This window comes from Malaclemys terrapin, chromosome 1, assembly GCF_027887155.1.
Source record: "Malaclemys terrapin pileata isolate rMalTer1 chromosome 1, rMalTer1.hap1, whole genome shotgun sequence".
In the NCBI taxonomy this organism is placed as follows: domain Eukaryota; kingdom Metazoa; phylum Chordata; order Testudines; family Emydidae; genus Malaclemys; species Malaclemys terrapin.
The window spans coordinates 38815956-38833912 of NC_071505.1; the positions used below are offsets into that span (position 1 = coordinate 38815956).

The 17957-nt window shown below is 41.3% G+C and overlaps 1 protein-coding gene across 6 annotated transcripts in view; it reads right to left on the minus strand.

Annotated features, from left to right (window-relative positions):
* Positions 1-17957, minus strand: part of MAPK11 (mitogen-activated protein kinase 11) — a 50640-nt gene that overhangs the window by 12480 nt on the left and 20203 nt on the right. For 5 of the 6 annotated variants that reach the window (XR_008444386.1, XM_054022570.1, XM_054022559.1 and 2 more), the window contains 8 exons: positions 16668-16779; positions 15232-15261; positions 15054-15101; positions 11780-11894; positions 11580-11651; positions 9369-9448; positions 2868-2946; positions 380-553 (listed from right to left, as the gene is read on the minus strand). Coding sequence is in view for 5 of the 6 variants with exons in the window: in XM_054022570.1 (XP_053878545.1) it covers positions 380-553; positions 2868-2946; positions 9369-9448; positions 11580-11651; positions 11780-11894; positions 15054-15101; positions 15232-15261; positions 16668-16779 (710 nt within the window). In the remaining variant the exon portion in view is untranslated. The remainder of the gene's footprint in view (positions 1-379; positions 554-2867; positions 2947-9368; positions 9449-11579; positions 11652-11779; positions 11895-15053; positions 15102-15231; positions 15262-16667; positions 16780-17957) is intronic. The other variant, XM_054022579.1, reaches the window with a different exon arrangement.

The following is a 17957-nucleotide window of genomic DNA, read 5'->3' on the forward strand; positions in this document are numbered from 1 at the left end:
ACACATTTGCTATGACTGCAGAAGAAGGGTCAGAGCCAAAACCAAACGATGTAAACTGGCATCATTCCACTACATCGATCCAGCTGAGGATCTGGCCCACAAGAGTTTACAGAAGAATAAAAATACAGGATCCTTACAAGATCACTTGCACCTGCCTTCACGTGGGGCTGTACGTGTTGAGGAAAATCCAGCGATCAGATAATGGAAAGAGGGACTAGAACCATAGGGGGGAAATACACACAGATTTGCGTTGTTATTCTGAAGTTTCTGAATTCATGTTGTGTTGCAATTCCCTGGGCAAGAACCAGACAAAAACTGTTTTTTAAGCAAATAAATGTTTTGCTGCACATTTGAACAGCTGCATACAATTCTCCCTTACCTTTCCATTCATCTATGGTTCGTTCTTTATTTTCTATCGACTCATCATATAGTTCGGCCTCAGGCTCATCGTCAGGATCATGATACTGAACAAAGTAAGCATGTGCGAGTGCTTCTGAGGCAGTTATTCTTTTATCACTGTCTAATATAAGCATCTTCTCAAGAAGATCTACAGCTAGGGCAAAAAAGAAACTCAAATTAAACTTAAAACATATTGCGTAGCTAAAGAGCAAGTCTAGACGTGAAGATATTTCATAGTGAAAGTTTACATGCAACCTCAGAATCATCCTTTTCCTTGTTCTTGATATCTAGTGCAAGAAAAAGGAAAATTAACGGGAGAAAAAAATTAGACACATACTGTGTCTATACACACACAGTATATCATCACTTCTCCCAAGATCATGTAAAAAGCATCCTTTTGTGCAATACAGCCCATAGCCTATGAAGATACACATTCAGAGTAGAATTTTCAGCCATTAAACAGGCCTCTGTTTTGGTTGGTGCATGACACAGGCTATAATGGGTGCAAGTTAGGTCATGTTTAGGGTTACCATACGTCCGGTTTTTCCCAGACATGTCCGGCTTTTCGGCAATCAAACAAACCCCCGTCCGAGGGGAATTGCCAAAAAGCTGAACATGTCCGGGAAAATGCCGGCCGGGCACTTCCCCTCCCTCGGCGGCTCTGCTCCTCCCCGACTCTTCGGCTCTGTTTAAGAGCCGAGCGCTACGGGCTTCGGGCAGCCCCCATGCCTCCGGACCCTGCGCTGCCGGAGCCCGGGAGGGGAAGTGCCCTGCCGGGGGCGTAGGGTCCGGAGGCAAGGGGGCTGCCCGAAGCCCAAGCGCTACCGGCTTCACGGTTTGCCGGGCAGCCTCCAGACCCTGCGCCCCTGGCTGGGCGCTTCCCCTCCCGGGCTCCAGCTGCGCTGGGGAAGCACCGGCCGGGGGCGCAGGGTCTGGGGGCTGCCCGGCAAACCGTGAAGCCGGTAGCGTGGCTGGGAGTGGGAGGGAGGAGGGGGCGGGGTAGGGGCGGAGTTGGGGCGGGGCTGGGGTGGGAAATGGGCGGGGCCAGGACCCCGTGGAGGGTCCTCTTTTTTTCTTTGTTAAGTATGGTAACCCTAATGAGTCATGTTAGACATCTGAATCCTGATTTAGACATCCTTCTAAGGCCCTGACCCTGCAAACACTTAAGCACATGCTTAATGTTAAGCACATCAGTAGACATATGATGAGCGCACATGCTTAAATTAAGCATATGCATATGTGTCTTCAGTATCAGGGCCTAAGTGACCTGCAAGATTACACTTGCAATTATTTGTACCCATAAAAAATGTTCATATGATGATTGTAAAATAGCCTTAAAGGGGACAGTCACAGAATACATACAAAATGTATTCATTTTAAGTTTGCATAAAACTATACAATATTATACATGAGAGATATCTGGAGGACTGGAAGTGGTTTATATGTCATGTTTTTAATATACAAATATTATAATTTATATATGAAAATTTAAGCAGTTTTATTGCTTTAATATATAAATCATTAGATTTTTTGTTTGATTTTTCCTCTTTAATGTATTATATTTCTTACTAGCATCTTTCTCAAATCATACTATCTGCTGCTTACATTTGTTCTAGTGGCCCAGAGCAAGTGGCAAACTGTTGATTCAGACAATTTATCTTTTAATTCATTTGTATCAGAGAACGGCACTCCATTTCCGAATTAAATTGAGAGCTCAAATCAACACTTTATCAATAAAAATGTTGCTTAACTTCAGTACATTTTCACTATCAGACAAAAATACTAATTACTAAAAACATTTCTGCTTTACCTTTGCATGGGATGAGAAAAACTGACAAATTGTAACTTTCATGTTTTATTGTGAGTTTGTGCAGAGTAGGATTAAACCCCATATTTTTCTACGGATTTAGCTACATTTTAATTTGAGTATTGAGAATGTTGCCTCATTAATTCTCGGTATTGATGTATTTTTTTCTAACAGTGGGTCATATTTAAGAGGAACCCCATTTAAATAAAATATTGATGGCCTAATATGTCCCAGGAGAGTCATTACATTCTAGGATCTTTGGTTTGAACCATTCTGGAGCAAAAAGATGATGGGTACTCATTTCAAATAAAACATTTTTGATCATTCTTCTGTTAGGCAGTTCCAAATTTCTCTTTGTTCTAACTCTGTAGCTATGCAATATTTGACGGGCTTTTACTTTTTGAAAGCAGCCATTTGCCCTCTAATCCATGGGTTGCTGTTCACTGGGAGCTACCTGCCTTTTCTTCCTACTTAGAAAAGGGTCTCAATGGGCTTAATTAGAGTAAGATGGTGGTCTCAGAATCAAGAGGTTTGGTAATGCTTATGACATTGTGCACCATTGTCATTCGGCTGGGTTTAATATAGCAAGTGTAAAACTTGAGCTCAGATGCTGGTGAAGGAACCAAATTACATCAGTCTGAAAACCCTAACAAATTCTTACCTAAAGGGTTGGCACCACGAAATACTGCTTTCAAATCCTGTTGAGGCATATGTGGTAGAGATTCAATGTATTTTCTAGCCTGGGAATAGATCAAGGCATACATACAGATTACATTTTCTCAATAGTAAGCATGGCAATTCTGGAAAATAAAAATCTCTAATTGCTATGTTTCCTATTCATGGAAGACATTGTCTATACAAACTCATTGTGTGTGTATCTAGATACAGTCAATCATCTTTAAATGTCTTATAATTATAAAACCCACAGGCAAGAGGGTTTTAAAAGGTGGAATTTTCCCCTTAAAGTTAAAGTTATTTCACATGGAAACACTTGTTTATGTTTTCATCTACCTGCATAACTGGTTTATCACCATAGATCCTAAAATAACCATCATATCTGCCACGTCTTTCAAGCAGGAAATCAGCCTATATCTCCTTTCAGTTACCACTGGCAAACAGGTACTATCCTACCCTTCCCATACAGCTCACCATTGTCAAATACTAATGTTTAATCAACTAAGGATCAAATCCTGACCTAAGATGCCTCCAAGGTGCAGAGCCTCAGGACCTTTGTAGCTTGCCTTGGCTCCATGGCTGTGGGGCTGAACTGGAATCCTCAGGCCCCCCACACTAGAGACAGCCACATAGCACATACTCAGCTACCTAACCCACATATTGCAGGCAAGGTGCTGGGATTTGACATCATTGAAGACATTGCTTTCTTGATGTCTAAGCTGATGAGCAGGTGACCTACTGTTAATGGGTCAGAAGAGACTAAATGGGGTCCTGATGGTAGACAGACAGGCCCTTGCAGATGACAGCTCTGAAAATGGAATTGTCAAAGGAGAGAGGACAGAGCAAACCTGTATGCATGAAAAAGAGTCTCTGAGAAAACTGTAGTTTCTTTAAGAAAGGTTGTTAATAATACAGGGATTTCATCCCTGACCATCTCTCTTCCCTATACACGGGTTATTTCCCCTCTTCACACGTTACTGCAGGAAACTGAGAAACTCTCCAGGGCCCCACAGAAGACAGCAAGAGGGACAGAATATGCAAAGAGCTGCTCAAACTGGTGGTGAGCTCATGCCGACCAACTCCCTGGCTCCTGGTCAGAGAGCAGGCCCTGAGACTTGTGTTTCCCTTCTCCTCTGGATCTGATGATCTTCAGGATCAATTGGCCCTGCACATCCTGGTTACACACTAATAAGAGGTTACTGTGAGTCTTCCTGGTATGTACTCTGGGTCAGGATGCAGCCACTGGAGAGATGGAATCCTGCTCCGAACTCCGTTCTCTCTGCGTGACAACACATCACTGATATTTCTCTAATTTCCCTGCAATCTTTTTAAGCTTTTCAATTATGCACTAAAACAAAAGATACTTTAAAGTATTTTGAGAGGTTATTCCAAGCTACAGTCTCATTCAAAATGTATCCTAGTACAGGGTTAATCTTTAATTTACAACAAACTTGTGAAACCAGAAGTAGAAATATATTTCTTTTTACTTTCTATTTTACTGGAAGTTGTCAAGAGGAGTTGGACCAATATGGCTGCCATTACCAACATATTTCAAAATATTTTCCTCTTTTTATTATGGGGGTTGGCAACTCAGCTTTCTAAAAGTGTGATTGCTGTTACCAGTGGCAGCCAGTCATCTACAGAGAGTACAGGTTTAAAGGACAGAGAACAGGATTAATTTCCCCTCCCATGAGAATACATCCCTGAAAGGTGTTGTGCACTCCTGGGAGATGATGCTGAGCATGTTCTCCTCCCATAGTTGGTGAGAGAGCTCAGCACGTCAGAGAATCAGACCTTTAGGGACTTATGTTGATATAACTTGCTGTGCAGTTTTTAAATATATAGCAGCTACACTTTCTTGCATGGAAACTATGGGCTAAAATGGAAATCAACCATTACTCAACAGAAATCATCAGACATCTGTGCATTTGAATATATGTGTGTCTAATCTGTGCTGATTTATTAACATCCCAATTCCTCATTTAAATAGGGTGACCAGACGTCCCGATTTTATCGGGACTGTCCCGATATTTGCTTCTTTGTCCCGCGTCCCGACCAATGTCAAATACTAATGTCACCCCGGCTCCGCCCTCTCCTTCCCCCATTGGCTCCCTCCCCAAATCCCCGCCCTGGCCCCGCCTCTTCCCCAGCATTCCTCCTCCCTCCCAGGCTTGCAGCATGGCGGCGCAAGCCTGGAGGGAGGGGGTGGCGGCGGCGGTGCCTGGATCCTGGAGCTGGTGAGTCAGTTCCAGCACCCGGGCACCGGGCGGGCAAAGGGGGGCTGGCAAGGGAGGGAGACAGGGGGGCTCAGCTGTGAGTCCCCCCGCCGCACCAGAGGGCTTCTGCCCAGGCTGCTGCACCCGGGGCCGGGAGCGCAGCCTGAAGGCTGCTCCAGCCCTGCAGCCCGCGGGGCAGCGTGGTGGGTCCAGTCGGAGGCAGCGCGGAGCAGGCAGGGGCTGGGTGGGCGGCACGGGGGCCTGGGCTGAATCCCTGCTGCTGCCGGGGAGCCCCGCGCCTCTCCCTCCCGCTCGCGGCTGCGGCTCCTTCCCGGCGGGACGTGCCCCCCAGCCTCCCCCGCGCACATGCGGCACGCGTCCAGCTACTCCTTCCCGGCGGGAGGGAGACTAGGCGCAGGGGACGCGCGCCGCATGTGCCCGGGGCAGCGGGAGGCGCGTCCCGCCGGGAAGGAGCCACAGCCGCAAGCGGGAGGGAGAGGCGCGGGGCTTCCCAGCAGCAGCAGGGATTCGGCCCCTGCCGCCCCCCCCGGCTCCTGCCCGCTCCGCGCTGCCCCCGCCCAGACCCACTGCGCCCCGCATATGCCCATGGCGGGCCAGAGGGCGGGAGGCTCCGCGGGGACTCGGAGGGCAGCGCGCGGGGCCTGCTAATGCCCCAGGCCCCTTAAAACTTTTTTTTTTGCTCCGTCCCCCCCTTTTTTTGCTCCGCCCCCCCTTTTTTGGCTCCGCCCCGTCCCGATATTTTATACTGGTAATCTGGTCACCCTACATTTAAAGAACCCATCAGTGATTGTAGGGGACCAGGCTTGTTTTGTCTTCTGGCTACCTCCAACTGAGACAAATATCAGTTTGGCTGTATCTTGTTGACTCACCAGCCTTTCCTCCATGTCCCTGTCATCTCCACAGAAATCCACCCATTGGAGCCCAGAGTATTTAAATAATTCAGAATCTGGAAATACTGAAAGTGGGATTATGGGCTAATCCCAAATTAAGACATCAGATCTTCAAACTAACTCAGAGACTTGTTCGGAAACATCTGGTGAAGTTTATATAAAGATTCCCTGTATTTTTCCAGTTTTTTTAATCCTCTGTTTATCACTGAAAATAAGTTTGGAATCTCCCTTTAAGTCTTTGAACCTGCTTTGAGTGGAGTATAGCTGGGAATGCACAACTGTTGCTCTTCAGGACAAATACAAATGGAGGCCACAAGCAACATTAAAAAGTAGACATAGTCCTCTGAGCAGAAGTTGAAAAGTAAAAGGAACAGGATGCAGGTAGAGAATGGGCTTACTTGAGGAGATGGGGAGGTAAGTGCTATCCTCAGCCTGAAAACAAGGTATACAGTTATGGCCCAGCTTCCCTGCCATTACTCCAGTAACTTGGAGGTCGTATCGCAGGACTCATTAACTGGGGTCTGCTGCTCTTGGTTCTCCTGTACTCTCTATGCTGCACAGCACTTCTTCACTTGTACACACAACATTTTTAACCTGCGATGTGCAGGATGAAGCTATAAGGAAGCAAAATAAAGCCTTCTACTTTACCTAGATTAAGAAACTGACAACAGGTTTTTTCAGTGTACGAGAGAAGAGGATGGGCTTTCATTTTAAATTTAGAGTGAGAAAGAGGGATTTTAACCAAGAGCCAAATATTCTGAAAAACTGGTGAACACCCGAAGGCCTCATTGACTATGCCAGATTGCTCCATTGTTTTGTCTGACCCATCAGGCCAAAAACCTCAAGGACAGGCCAGATCTCTGTGGTAACGTTAGGGCCAACAAAGGCCTTTATACTATTGCTGCTGGTGGTGCCCAAGCTGCAATATAGGGCAAGTCCTGAGGCTGATCTAATTTGTGCCTCCTGGTGCCATTTCCCCTATAGGGCTTGAAGCAGTGAGGAATCACCAAGTGCAGGTCTCCCCTGGTCACACTTCCATTCATCTCATCCCTTTCCTGGTCCCCAATATGCCCCACCACCCTGCTCCAGAATTCCCCCTGTCCCAGGGCTTCTTTGGAGGTGATATAGAGATGGCTCTGCCCTGGATAGAGGTGTGTGTTCTGCAGTGGGGGGAATACACCAAAGGAGACAGGGTCTGTATAGACCCTTTGTCACTACTTTGGATCAGCTAGGATATAATGCAAGGGGTGAATTCCTCCCCCAAATTCCCAATTGCTTTAGAAAAATCTGAATTTTAATAATCAAGTTTTAGATCTACAAATACACCAAAATACAAATTTTTAAAGCTTCTTAAACCTCATTTCTCATCACATGAACTTCCAAGAAATCACAAAAGACACCTTTGCAAAAAAAAAAAAAAAAAACCCCCCATGAACTATTTAAAAAAAAAAAAAAAAAAGATTCCTGGCATCCATTAATTAGACTTACCGGGCTTTAGTCAGTGAACATCTAAGAGCATGCAATCATTTGTTATTAAGCGAGTTTCATATTTGTAGATAAGATAGTAAAATATTTATGTAAAGCTCTGTACGGGAATAGCAAACAGATGACATTTGTACAGGCAAATTAGTGCCCAACTGGGACAAAACTAAACAGACTTGCCTTCCAGATAAGGCATAGTCCTAGGAATTTAACCTGTAAGGAAATATTACCACCAGAAATAAACCCACCCTTTTGGGCACATACACACGCAATCTGACTCATTAAAGTGGCTCTGAAACAAAAGAAATGAACTATGAAAAGATAAAAGCCACCATAATAAGAAGTCTACTCTCCCTATCAGTGAGCCCACAAAATTACTCTAAGCATTAATGAGTTACATATGATACACCTCTGAACCTAAGATAGGTTCAAAGCACAGAGGTTTGTACTATATTGGCCTCAAGAACAACCAAGTGACCATGCACTGGAGAGCCCTCCCTACATTTCTTGGCTGGCCCAGTCTCTCAGCACAGGGTATGGAGGGAGAGCCAACTAATCACCTAATTCCTGCCTCAACTCTTCCCAGGAGCCTGAATGCTCACAAACTGTGGCGCTGCCCCAAGCCCATAATGGTTACATTTAAAAAAAATAAAAAGCTGGAAGTTGCAAGAAAACAGAGTGTTAGCCTAGCCATGTTAGTTTCCTCAATTGTTCAACAGATATGAATATACTGGTAAGAAAAACATTAAAACACACAAAGGCAAAAAAACAAAAACAAACAAAAAAATAAATAAAAAAGGGCTTTACAGAATGAGAAATAAAGCACTGTTAGAAATCCAGCAAATTAGCAAAAAGGTGTTAGACCAGCTTTATTTACTTGTCACCTACACAGCTCTTATATTCTTCATTAAGTGTTGGAGTAGCACATTGAACACAGAGGAAAAATATTGACTGCCTGTGTAACCAGTGTGTGACAGTCCATCATGCTCCTATGCCACTGAGCGCCTCAGAAAGCAGTCTTGTGACCACACAGATTTCTCCACCAAAAATGTGTTCTTTCTCCTTGAGGTCTGTCCTCTGATGTTCTAGACAGTATAAGCAAGCAAGGGTGGTTGCTCTCACTTTCTCCAGGGACAACTCCGGGAGCCACGTAAAGGATTTAGCCATGTAAAGGATTGAGCTCTATATATAAAATATGTAACTAAATAAGCTGAGCTAAAATTGTTATTGCTGAGAAGGTATAAATGTGCTGTGGTTTATCTCACCAAATGTTTATTATATTGTGCCCATCACCATAGCATTTCAGTGCCTTGACAGCCCAACCCAGGTCACAACTCTCAGCTAATTAACACTCCTAAGGACTCCCCTGGGGCCTCTATTGTTACTGCTTAAAAATCTAGATTCTTGATTTAAAAAAAATTTTAAAAATTATTATAGATTTAATAGGGAAACTCACACAAAGAGAAACAGTAGTTTGGCTAGAAAACATTTGTTTTAATGGGTTATCCCATTCATGCATCTTATGTGTAGAGTTTTAATTATAAAATTATGCCTTTGGTGTCGCATAATGAAAGTGGATCCCATATAAGTAGTCAGCATCACATATTCAGTGATTGTTTTTCCAAGTACTAAAACTAATCTCTAACATTTTTAAGAGCACCTAAGCAACTTAGGAGATAAGTCTCATTGAAAGAGGACATCTTCAAAGTTACTTTTGAAAATTTTTACCCCACTTGCTGAATGTTGCCACTAGCAGCAAAAAAGCATTGATTTTAAACAGCTTTTTGTATTTGGAATTGAGCAGCACGCTATCTAACACAACCAATGGCATACCACACCAATTATTATGAAAAAGTAAATTATTAACGGTGAACTCACATGTTCCGATGATATTTTCTTGAGAAGTTCAGAACTGGGTGTTCCCACAACTTCCATTATTCTCTTTAGTTGGTCAATATCTGCAAGTATTCAAGAAAACTCCAGGAAAGATAGTAAAAGTAAGCAACAGACAAGCCTTGTGTATTTAAATAAACCCCGAACTCCTGCACAGATGATCAGATCCTCAGGTGGAGGAAGGGACACAGTTCTATTGACTGCAATGGAGTTAGCCAATTTATACCAACTGAAGATTAGGTCCAGAGTGTCTTATTGTCCACTGCCCAGAACATCGTGTATTCATTTACACTTGTGGAATGAGAGTGTAAAATGCTACCACCAGTGTGAGGTCCCAGTTCAACACAGTCATATGCCTAACTTTGAGTTGAATGGGGTTAAAGCATGTGCTTAACAATTTCAGCCTATGCTCAAGTACTTTGCTGAACAGGGCTGACTGCTGACTCGGGGGCTGAGTGGAGAATTCTGACTGGGTAGCATATTACACCCACTTTGCACTGGGACAAAGGAGTGTAGAACCAGGCCCATAATCTTTAAAATGTACATTTCCTGAGTTAGTATATGATCTGAAAAGTGAACCACATTAACATTTCCTCTAGTGATTCAAGATTAATTTAAAGTCTCAGTGAAGTTGATGAAACTATAACCCTAGATTGTATTTTACAAGAAGAAAGAAACAACAACCCTGGTAAGTCTATATTATGTAAAAATCCTATTTTTGGAAACAATACATACCAGCTTACCAAAAATAGTCAGAAACACCACCTTACTCAAGGGATGTGAAGCAACAGGTATTAAGAACATCTGAGTGATGCTCTGGCCCCATTGTTGACAATACATTCTGACCAATTTAAACCTACAGAAAGCTCAATGGCAAGATGTTACCATGTCTTAGTTGTTTTTCAGAGATCTATAATACCATCATGCCTTTTCCACATCTGGCCATATTCTAGCTTTAGCTGCAATGTTAGGATTTTTTCGCTTTTCAGAGTAGCGAGAACAGTCAGGCCTGGCCTACACTACACAGTTAGGTCAACGTAAGGCAGCTACTATGTAAGTGCCCTACTACACCGACATAATAATGCCACCTCCACAAGAGGTGCAGGGCTTTTGTCAGTGAAGTTAGGGTGATGCATCTGTAGATGCATTACTTACATGGGCTGTTGGCTGTCTTGTCAATTTCACAGCTCCAGAAACTGACAAGAAAGCTGGACAATTAGAGCCCAGCTCCCCCTGGCACCATGCTCCCACAGGGGCTGCTGCCCAGAGGCTCCCTACTTCCCACTCAGGGAGGCAAGAAGCCCAGGTGGCTCCAGCAGGGAGCTGCGTGGAGCTGAGAGCCCTGGCTCTCAGTCCCCCAAACTGTCCCTCTTCAGGTCAGTGGAAGCGTTCCTGTTGAGGATGCGCACCACCAAGAGAAGGAGGTTAGCTCAGCCACTGCAATAATTACTGTGGTGGCTGTAAGTTCACCTAACATAGGTCAAGTTAGGACAGTAATGTAGGCATGCCCTTAGTGTGGAACACAACAGAATCTGATGTACACTGTGCCTCTGTTTTGAATGCAGAGAGGTTTTCTGATGTGATCTAGCAATCATTTCTTTATCATCCAGTCTCTTCAGTCTCCATTTTTACTTCCTCTGCATTTCCTTTTACTATTATTCTACCCTACTCAGCAACTGCCTTTTCTGCACTCCTATCAGTCAGAGAAACAACATAGGCTGCAATAGAGCCCATCAATATTGCACCATGAACCATAATAGTTCCACTACTTTATGTTGGAATGAGGGATTTTTATGTTGCCTCTCTTGCCTACATACAAATAAAAACAGCAGTTCTACAACAGTAAGTGACATGCATATTAATTCAGTTTTAATAAATGTATGTTGTTTTGAGAAGCTGCACAAATGAAAGAAATCAATCCTTCTGCAACTAGGTCATTATTTAAATATCAGGCATAAAATAAAGACTGCATGTAGCTTCTTGTGGTTTAAGAACATCTGTTATTGCTTTTTCTTCTGATGGTTGTTATGTTCAGCAGTCATATATAGTAAATTGAACAATTAGCAAAGCTCAGTTTGCTGTATCAAAGGCTTGTTACCTGGCAAATATAGCCTTAAGAACATTTTGGTGATTAGAGAACATGAAGAACTGTGGTGCATTTGCACTTCATGTAACTGCATTTTATGTTAAGGATACAGTCATTTCCTGGAAAAAGAGCCTTGCCTTTCAATAGCTCTGCCATGATGCATCCCACTGACCAAATGTCAACTGCCAAAAATAAGGAGAGAGAGAGAAAGAGAGATGCATGATAAACATAATAAAAATGATTAAATGCAGTTGCTTTTTCCTGTTGTGACTATATTGTTTATAGTTTAAAAATAAGTATCTTACTTTACCTGTTTGATTATAGTGCATCCAGTTTAACATAATTTCTGGGGCTCTGTACCATCTTGTTGCTACATATCCAGTCATTTCATCATCAGTTTGTCGGGCTAAACCAAAGTCTAAAATCTACAGAAGAAAAAAAAATCAAGATTTCTCATTATTTTTATTATAGGAGTTGATTTGTTCCCTGTTCTTTATTTCTGGCTTACTTCAGCCATCAAAACACCTCAGCTTGCAATGAATTCGACCCTCAACATTTCATACCCAGCCAAGTTTGCTCCCCATCTCATGCTTTCTGGTAATACTAAGAAAGATGGAGTCCTTTAATGACTAAGAAGCTGACCTTGATGTAAGTGGACCAACTTATGCAGTGCCCCATTAAAGTAATCGGGGCTATGTGCTGGTGCCAGGGTCTCTCCAGGGTAATATGATGGCAAAGTTGGAGCTTAAATGGAATTGGACCCTTTTACACAAACTCTGAATTTGACCTTCAATTTATTTTTCCTATAACATTACATTGATAGCCATAATCACTGCTAGTATATCAGAGCTGAAGAATATCAACAAAGAAAATTAAGCCTGAATTGTATAGGTATAAAATGCCAACACCCAAAAATATCAGATCATGACATATTAAAAGCACCACTGTATTACTCACAAATGCCCCAATGTTTCCTTAGCTCAGCTATTTGTGTTTAGGCCTTGTAACACCTATAGCATTTATTCAATCACACACATTTTGATGCCACTAAGAGAGGCATATGTAAGCTGAATAAGGAAAAGCTCACAGAGTACCATCTAACACCTCATTGAAATGAAAAGTGAGTTTTTCTTAAAAATACCACACACACATTTGATGGCACAATAGCGCCCACTGAATGCCCTCCTTTTGGAAAACTTATGTCCAAGAGAAAGCATTATGTTTCAGTTTATTTCTTTGCTTTCTGGTATCTACTTCTATGTATTAGTTTTCTCTAAATAGGCAAACAATGAAATACAACATCTGAAGCAAGAGCCATATGAATATTGACTAGAATCTGCAACACTAAGAACATAACAATGGCCCTACTGGGTCAGACCAAAGGTCCATCTAGCCCAGTATCCTGTCTTCCAACAGTGGCCAATGCCAGGTGCCCCACAGGGAATGAACAGAACAGGTAATCATCAAGTGATCCATCCCGTCACTCATTCCCAGCTTCTGGCAAACAGAGGCTAGGGACATCATTCCTGCCCGTCCTGGCTAACAGCCACTGATGGATGTATCCTCCATGAATTTATCTAGTTCTTTTTTGAACCCTGTTACGGTCTTGGCCTTCACAACATCCTCTGGCAAGGAGTTCCATAGGTTGACTGTGCGTTGTGTGAAGATATACTTCCTTTTGTTTATTTTAAACCTGCTGCCTATTAATTTCACTGGGTGACCCCTAGTTCTTATGTTTTGAGAAGTAGTAAACAACACTTCCTTATCTACTTTCTCTACACCAGTCACAATTTTAGAGACCTCAATCATATCTCCCCTTAGCCATCTCTTTTCCAAGCTGAAAAGTCCCAGTCTTATTAATCTCTCCTCATACAGAAGCCGTTCCATACCCCTAATAATTTTTGTTGCCGTTTTCTGAACCCTTTCCAATTCCAATATAACTTTTTTGAGATGGGGCGACCACATCTGCACACAGTATTCAAGATGTGGGCCATGGATTTATATAGAGGCAACATGATATTTTCTATCCTTTCTTAATTATTCCCAGCATTCTGTTCACTTTTTTGACTGCCACTGCACATTGAGTGGATGTTTTCAGAGAACTATCCACAATGACTCCAAGATCTCTTTCTTGAGTGGTAACAGCTAATTTAGACCCCATCATTTTATACATATAATTGGGATTATGCTTTCCAATGTGCATTACTTTGCATTTATCAACATTGAATTTCATCTGCCTAGGACAAGGAAAGGGCATTTTGCAACAATGTATTTTTAGATTTTTCATTATTAATCATTTCTTGCTCAAATATGTTGATACACTTTTTATTTCCTTTTTGGCTACTCTTTAAAGCACCACCAATTTAGATTTTTCCATAGCAGTTTGGCCTCATACAAGCGAATAAGTAATGAAAATAATGAAAAACGGAATGTAACCCAGCCAAAGAGTAGGTGAGGAGAGAGGAGGTTGGGTGGTGTGTAAATTTTAGAAAAGAAGATCTGAAGTCTCCTTTATCACCCTAGAGTATAAAGAGTAACATGGACTTTTATAAAGAGAATGATCAGGCAAAGACTTCCTATAATCCCTCAAAAATGAGACTCCACATACAGGTATGAAAATATTAAAGGCCAGTCATGATATTTGCTGAGCTTCCTCAACTGCCACTGAGGTGAATAGGGGCGTTAGTCCTCAGGTCCACTGCACTGTACTGGGTGTGTTGTCAACTACTGTGATTTTGTTGCAGGTCTCATGGAATTTGGTGTTTTCTTTAAAAATGTCAGAGTAAAGCCGTCATCATATCTCTGCTTTCATAAAAAAAAAAAAAAAAGTTTGTTCTGACTCTGATGACTATGGAGAAAGGCTTGAAAATGGGAAGGGAGTATACCCTAAAGGCTCAGAAAACTCTAAGCTTTTGGGGGTTGTGGCTGTCTTCCTGTTCTGTGTTTATACAGCACTTAGCACAATGGGGTCCTGGTCCACCATTAGGGCTTCTAGGTGCTACGATGATACAAATTATAAACAACCAACAAGAACAACGATAATCCAGAAGGCCAAGAAAACCCAACAAAAAACGATCCACAATTTATTTAAAAAAAAACCTCATGATTTTTGAACACCTGGGGTTGGTAATACTGGTGTTTGCTTTACCAAAGTACCCTTTTATATATTTCAGCCAGTTTAATCATTGTTAACTTCCTATAAGTGTATGTCCTGTACATGTAGGGTAGTTGCTGTATGTAGTGCTTCACCTCAACATGTGGGGCCAGATCCTGGAGTCTTGTCACTTGGAGTATCAGCTAAAATTTTGGGCCCATAAGCCCATTTTTTTAACCTAAGTGCTTCCTATTCTCAGTTTTTAAATGTTAAGAGGATTTTTATTCACTGTAAACAATTTGCACACGGTACCTGAAATAGTAGTTAATATCTGTATCCTCACAAATATTGTTAATGCAATTTATTTTTTCCTCTGCCAGTATGGCAACAGTAACTAAATACATGGATGTGTACTAACATAAAAATGGCAGTTAAAGTTCTAGTTCCAGAGATATTACAAGAACCTTCATCACAATAGCATGAATCCTACCCTTAATTCACAGTCTTCATTTACAGCTAGGTTACTGGGTTTCAAGTCCTGTATCAGAACAAACACAGCGTTAGTCATGCACACCTAATAAGGTTACATTAGTATTGTAACAATATCAAGCCTGACATTGGGCAGTGCACACTGCATTGATTCGTATTCTCTAGCTAACTGAACTCACCCGGTGAATGATTCCAGCTGAGTGAATATACTGTGGAATAAAAAAAAGAAAAGAAGATAAGAAAGCAAGATTAGGAAAAAAAAGTGGAAAAAAGGTAACAGTCACTTGTTCTATTCATATTTTTTGTCCCCTATGTTTGGTGATTTTATAAAGAGTTAGGAATGTTTTCTGATCTAAATCTTATCTGAGCAGCAATCACAAATACTATCAGGCAGGTAGCACAAGTGTCAGTGATTTGCTCCTAGATATAAGTGTTCTCTCTTTCAAATATGAACACTTCAAGAAAACTAACCATGAAAACTATACAGATATCCTTAGAGCTGTAATACACACCCTTCTATCAAAAGATGATTGACTATATAGTATTTGATAAAAAGACATTCATTTCATTTCGGACCTCCATTTTGATCATCTGCATCCACATACTGCCTTCCGAAGCAAGTCAATAGATGCATACCCTAGCTACAAGCTAGACTCTTCACACACAAAATACACGGATGTGTAACTGCATTTATATTGAAGAGGGATGGTGGGTTCGCTACAAGCAGATATTCATGTGCTCATTTTAATGGGAGTCCTTGCTTTTCACAACAAACAAGAGGAAAACACTCTTAGGATGCTGAGAAGATAAGGCGAAATCCGAGCAAGGACTTTTAAAAAAAGAACAGTTCCATATTTCAGGTACAATTTACCGAACGTTTGAAGAGCAACTGTACTTTGAAAAATGACTGTATAAACGGCACCTTGGGGTTTCATGTTTATTGTCTCTCAGTGTCTCCTTATCAAACTTTGATCAGTTTACAAGTAAAAAGATGCATTTGTTTCTTATAATTTTCAGCCCTGTGAATTTGGGATGTGAAAGTCAAGATGGGTTTTTTCCTTCTTGGCATATCAACAAGAGGGCATAATTAGGCCTGCAGGATCTTTATTACTGAGGCCAATATCCAAGAAAGAAATAGCCTGATGTGCCTTTCTTATCCAAGGGTGAGTTTACAGCACTGACAATTACAAAAATAGACATATATTTTATGTACAAATTGAGCTGATTAGATATGAAATTATTGCGAGTCTATAATCTTGTAATCCCACTATAGCATTTCACGAGTCATAGGCCCCAATCCTGCAAATGCTTACAGAGGTGCTTAACTTTACACACAAGTAGTCCCACTGAAATGAATGGGGCTACTCACATGTGTGAAGTCTAACTTGTGTGTAAGTATTTGAAGGATTGGGGTCTTGTCTTTAGTTCTGAAAGGAATCTGGGGAGTTGTAAATTGACTATGGTTTATAAAAAGAAATCACCAGAGATGTCATGAGTATTTGTAAGTCTATTCAGCTCTGAAAATGAATTCAAATGTTGCCTTTCCAATGAAATATTCATTACAACAACATTTTGGTTGCTCAGTATAAAATAAATGCCATCATGCAGCATGTACCTTAAGACCTCTAAGTAACTGGTAGATGAGAAACTGTATATGGTCATCTGTTAGCTTCTGGCACTTTACAATATTATTCAAGTCAGCACCCATTAAATTTGTCACAAGATACCTGTAAAAATAAAACAACTTATTTCTGACAAGCAGCAGGTAAATCGAATTTGTTTAATTTAATATTAATTACTCACTCCCATGTATATTCCTTCTCCATCCATCAATAGGGAGATAGAAATCACCTCCTTCCCCCAAATTAGGAGTTTAATCATTTGCCTTACAGTCCATAAGACATTTAATGTCTTTTTGCCAGACAAGTTTGTACAAAATCAGTAAGTTGGGAAATTTAAGAAAAAAAATATCATATAACAATAGCAGTTCATAGCCATAGGTATGTGGTCAGTGTATTCTCACTGCAACTGTAGCAAGACAAACCATGATCATAGAACAAGAGAACTGTTGGCCAGGAAAGACCACACTGAATCTATCTGGGTTCCCATCTGTTCCCACTGAAGTCAAAGGCAAATCTCCCATAAAAAAAATCAGGCCTAGTTTTCCTTGTAAGGCTCCTGCTACAACACAGATTCCATTCAATGAGTAGAGATGGACAAAATTTGAGTCCCTTGGGAAATTCTGATATTTTGAAATTAGCTTTCATCCTAAATTGGAATAAAAAGTCAAAATTCACAGAATAGAAAATTCTGAAAAATTTCCATTTGGAAATATCAGAATGTTTGGTTCCATTTTTTTGACTGAAACAAAAACATTGACATTCCTGAATCAAACGTTTCATTTGGTTTGTCAACCAAGATCGAATTGTTTTGTTTTGACTCTGTTCAACATTGAAATGTGTCCACTTGAATAACTATGTAGCTCAGGTACCTCATACCCTTATTCACATGAGTAATCCCATGAATGGAGCGAGCAAGGGTTATGTGATCAGACCCCAAACACCCAGGCTAATACCTATAACCAACTACATTTTGAAAACAAATATTTGAAAATCAAGTTTTTTATTTATTGGCACTTCAAGTGTTCAAAGCATTCTATCAACTTTAACCAATTAATTTACTGGCTATGCCATAGATTCTAGATTCTGAGAGTGTAATCCTGGCCCTGTTGACATTAATGGGAGTTTTGCCACTGACTTCAATAAAGTCAGAATTTCACCCAGTGTTTCTCCTAAAAGACTGAGGGCCTAATTGTTCTCTCACCTGCTCCTGACTTACACTGGAGTAGTAACTCCACTAAAGTTAATGAAGCTACACCAGTGTAAAACTAATACTAGATGAGAGG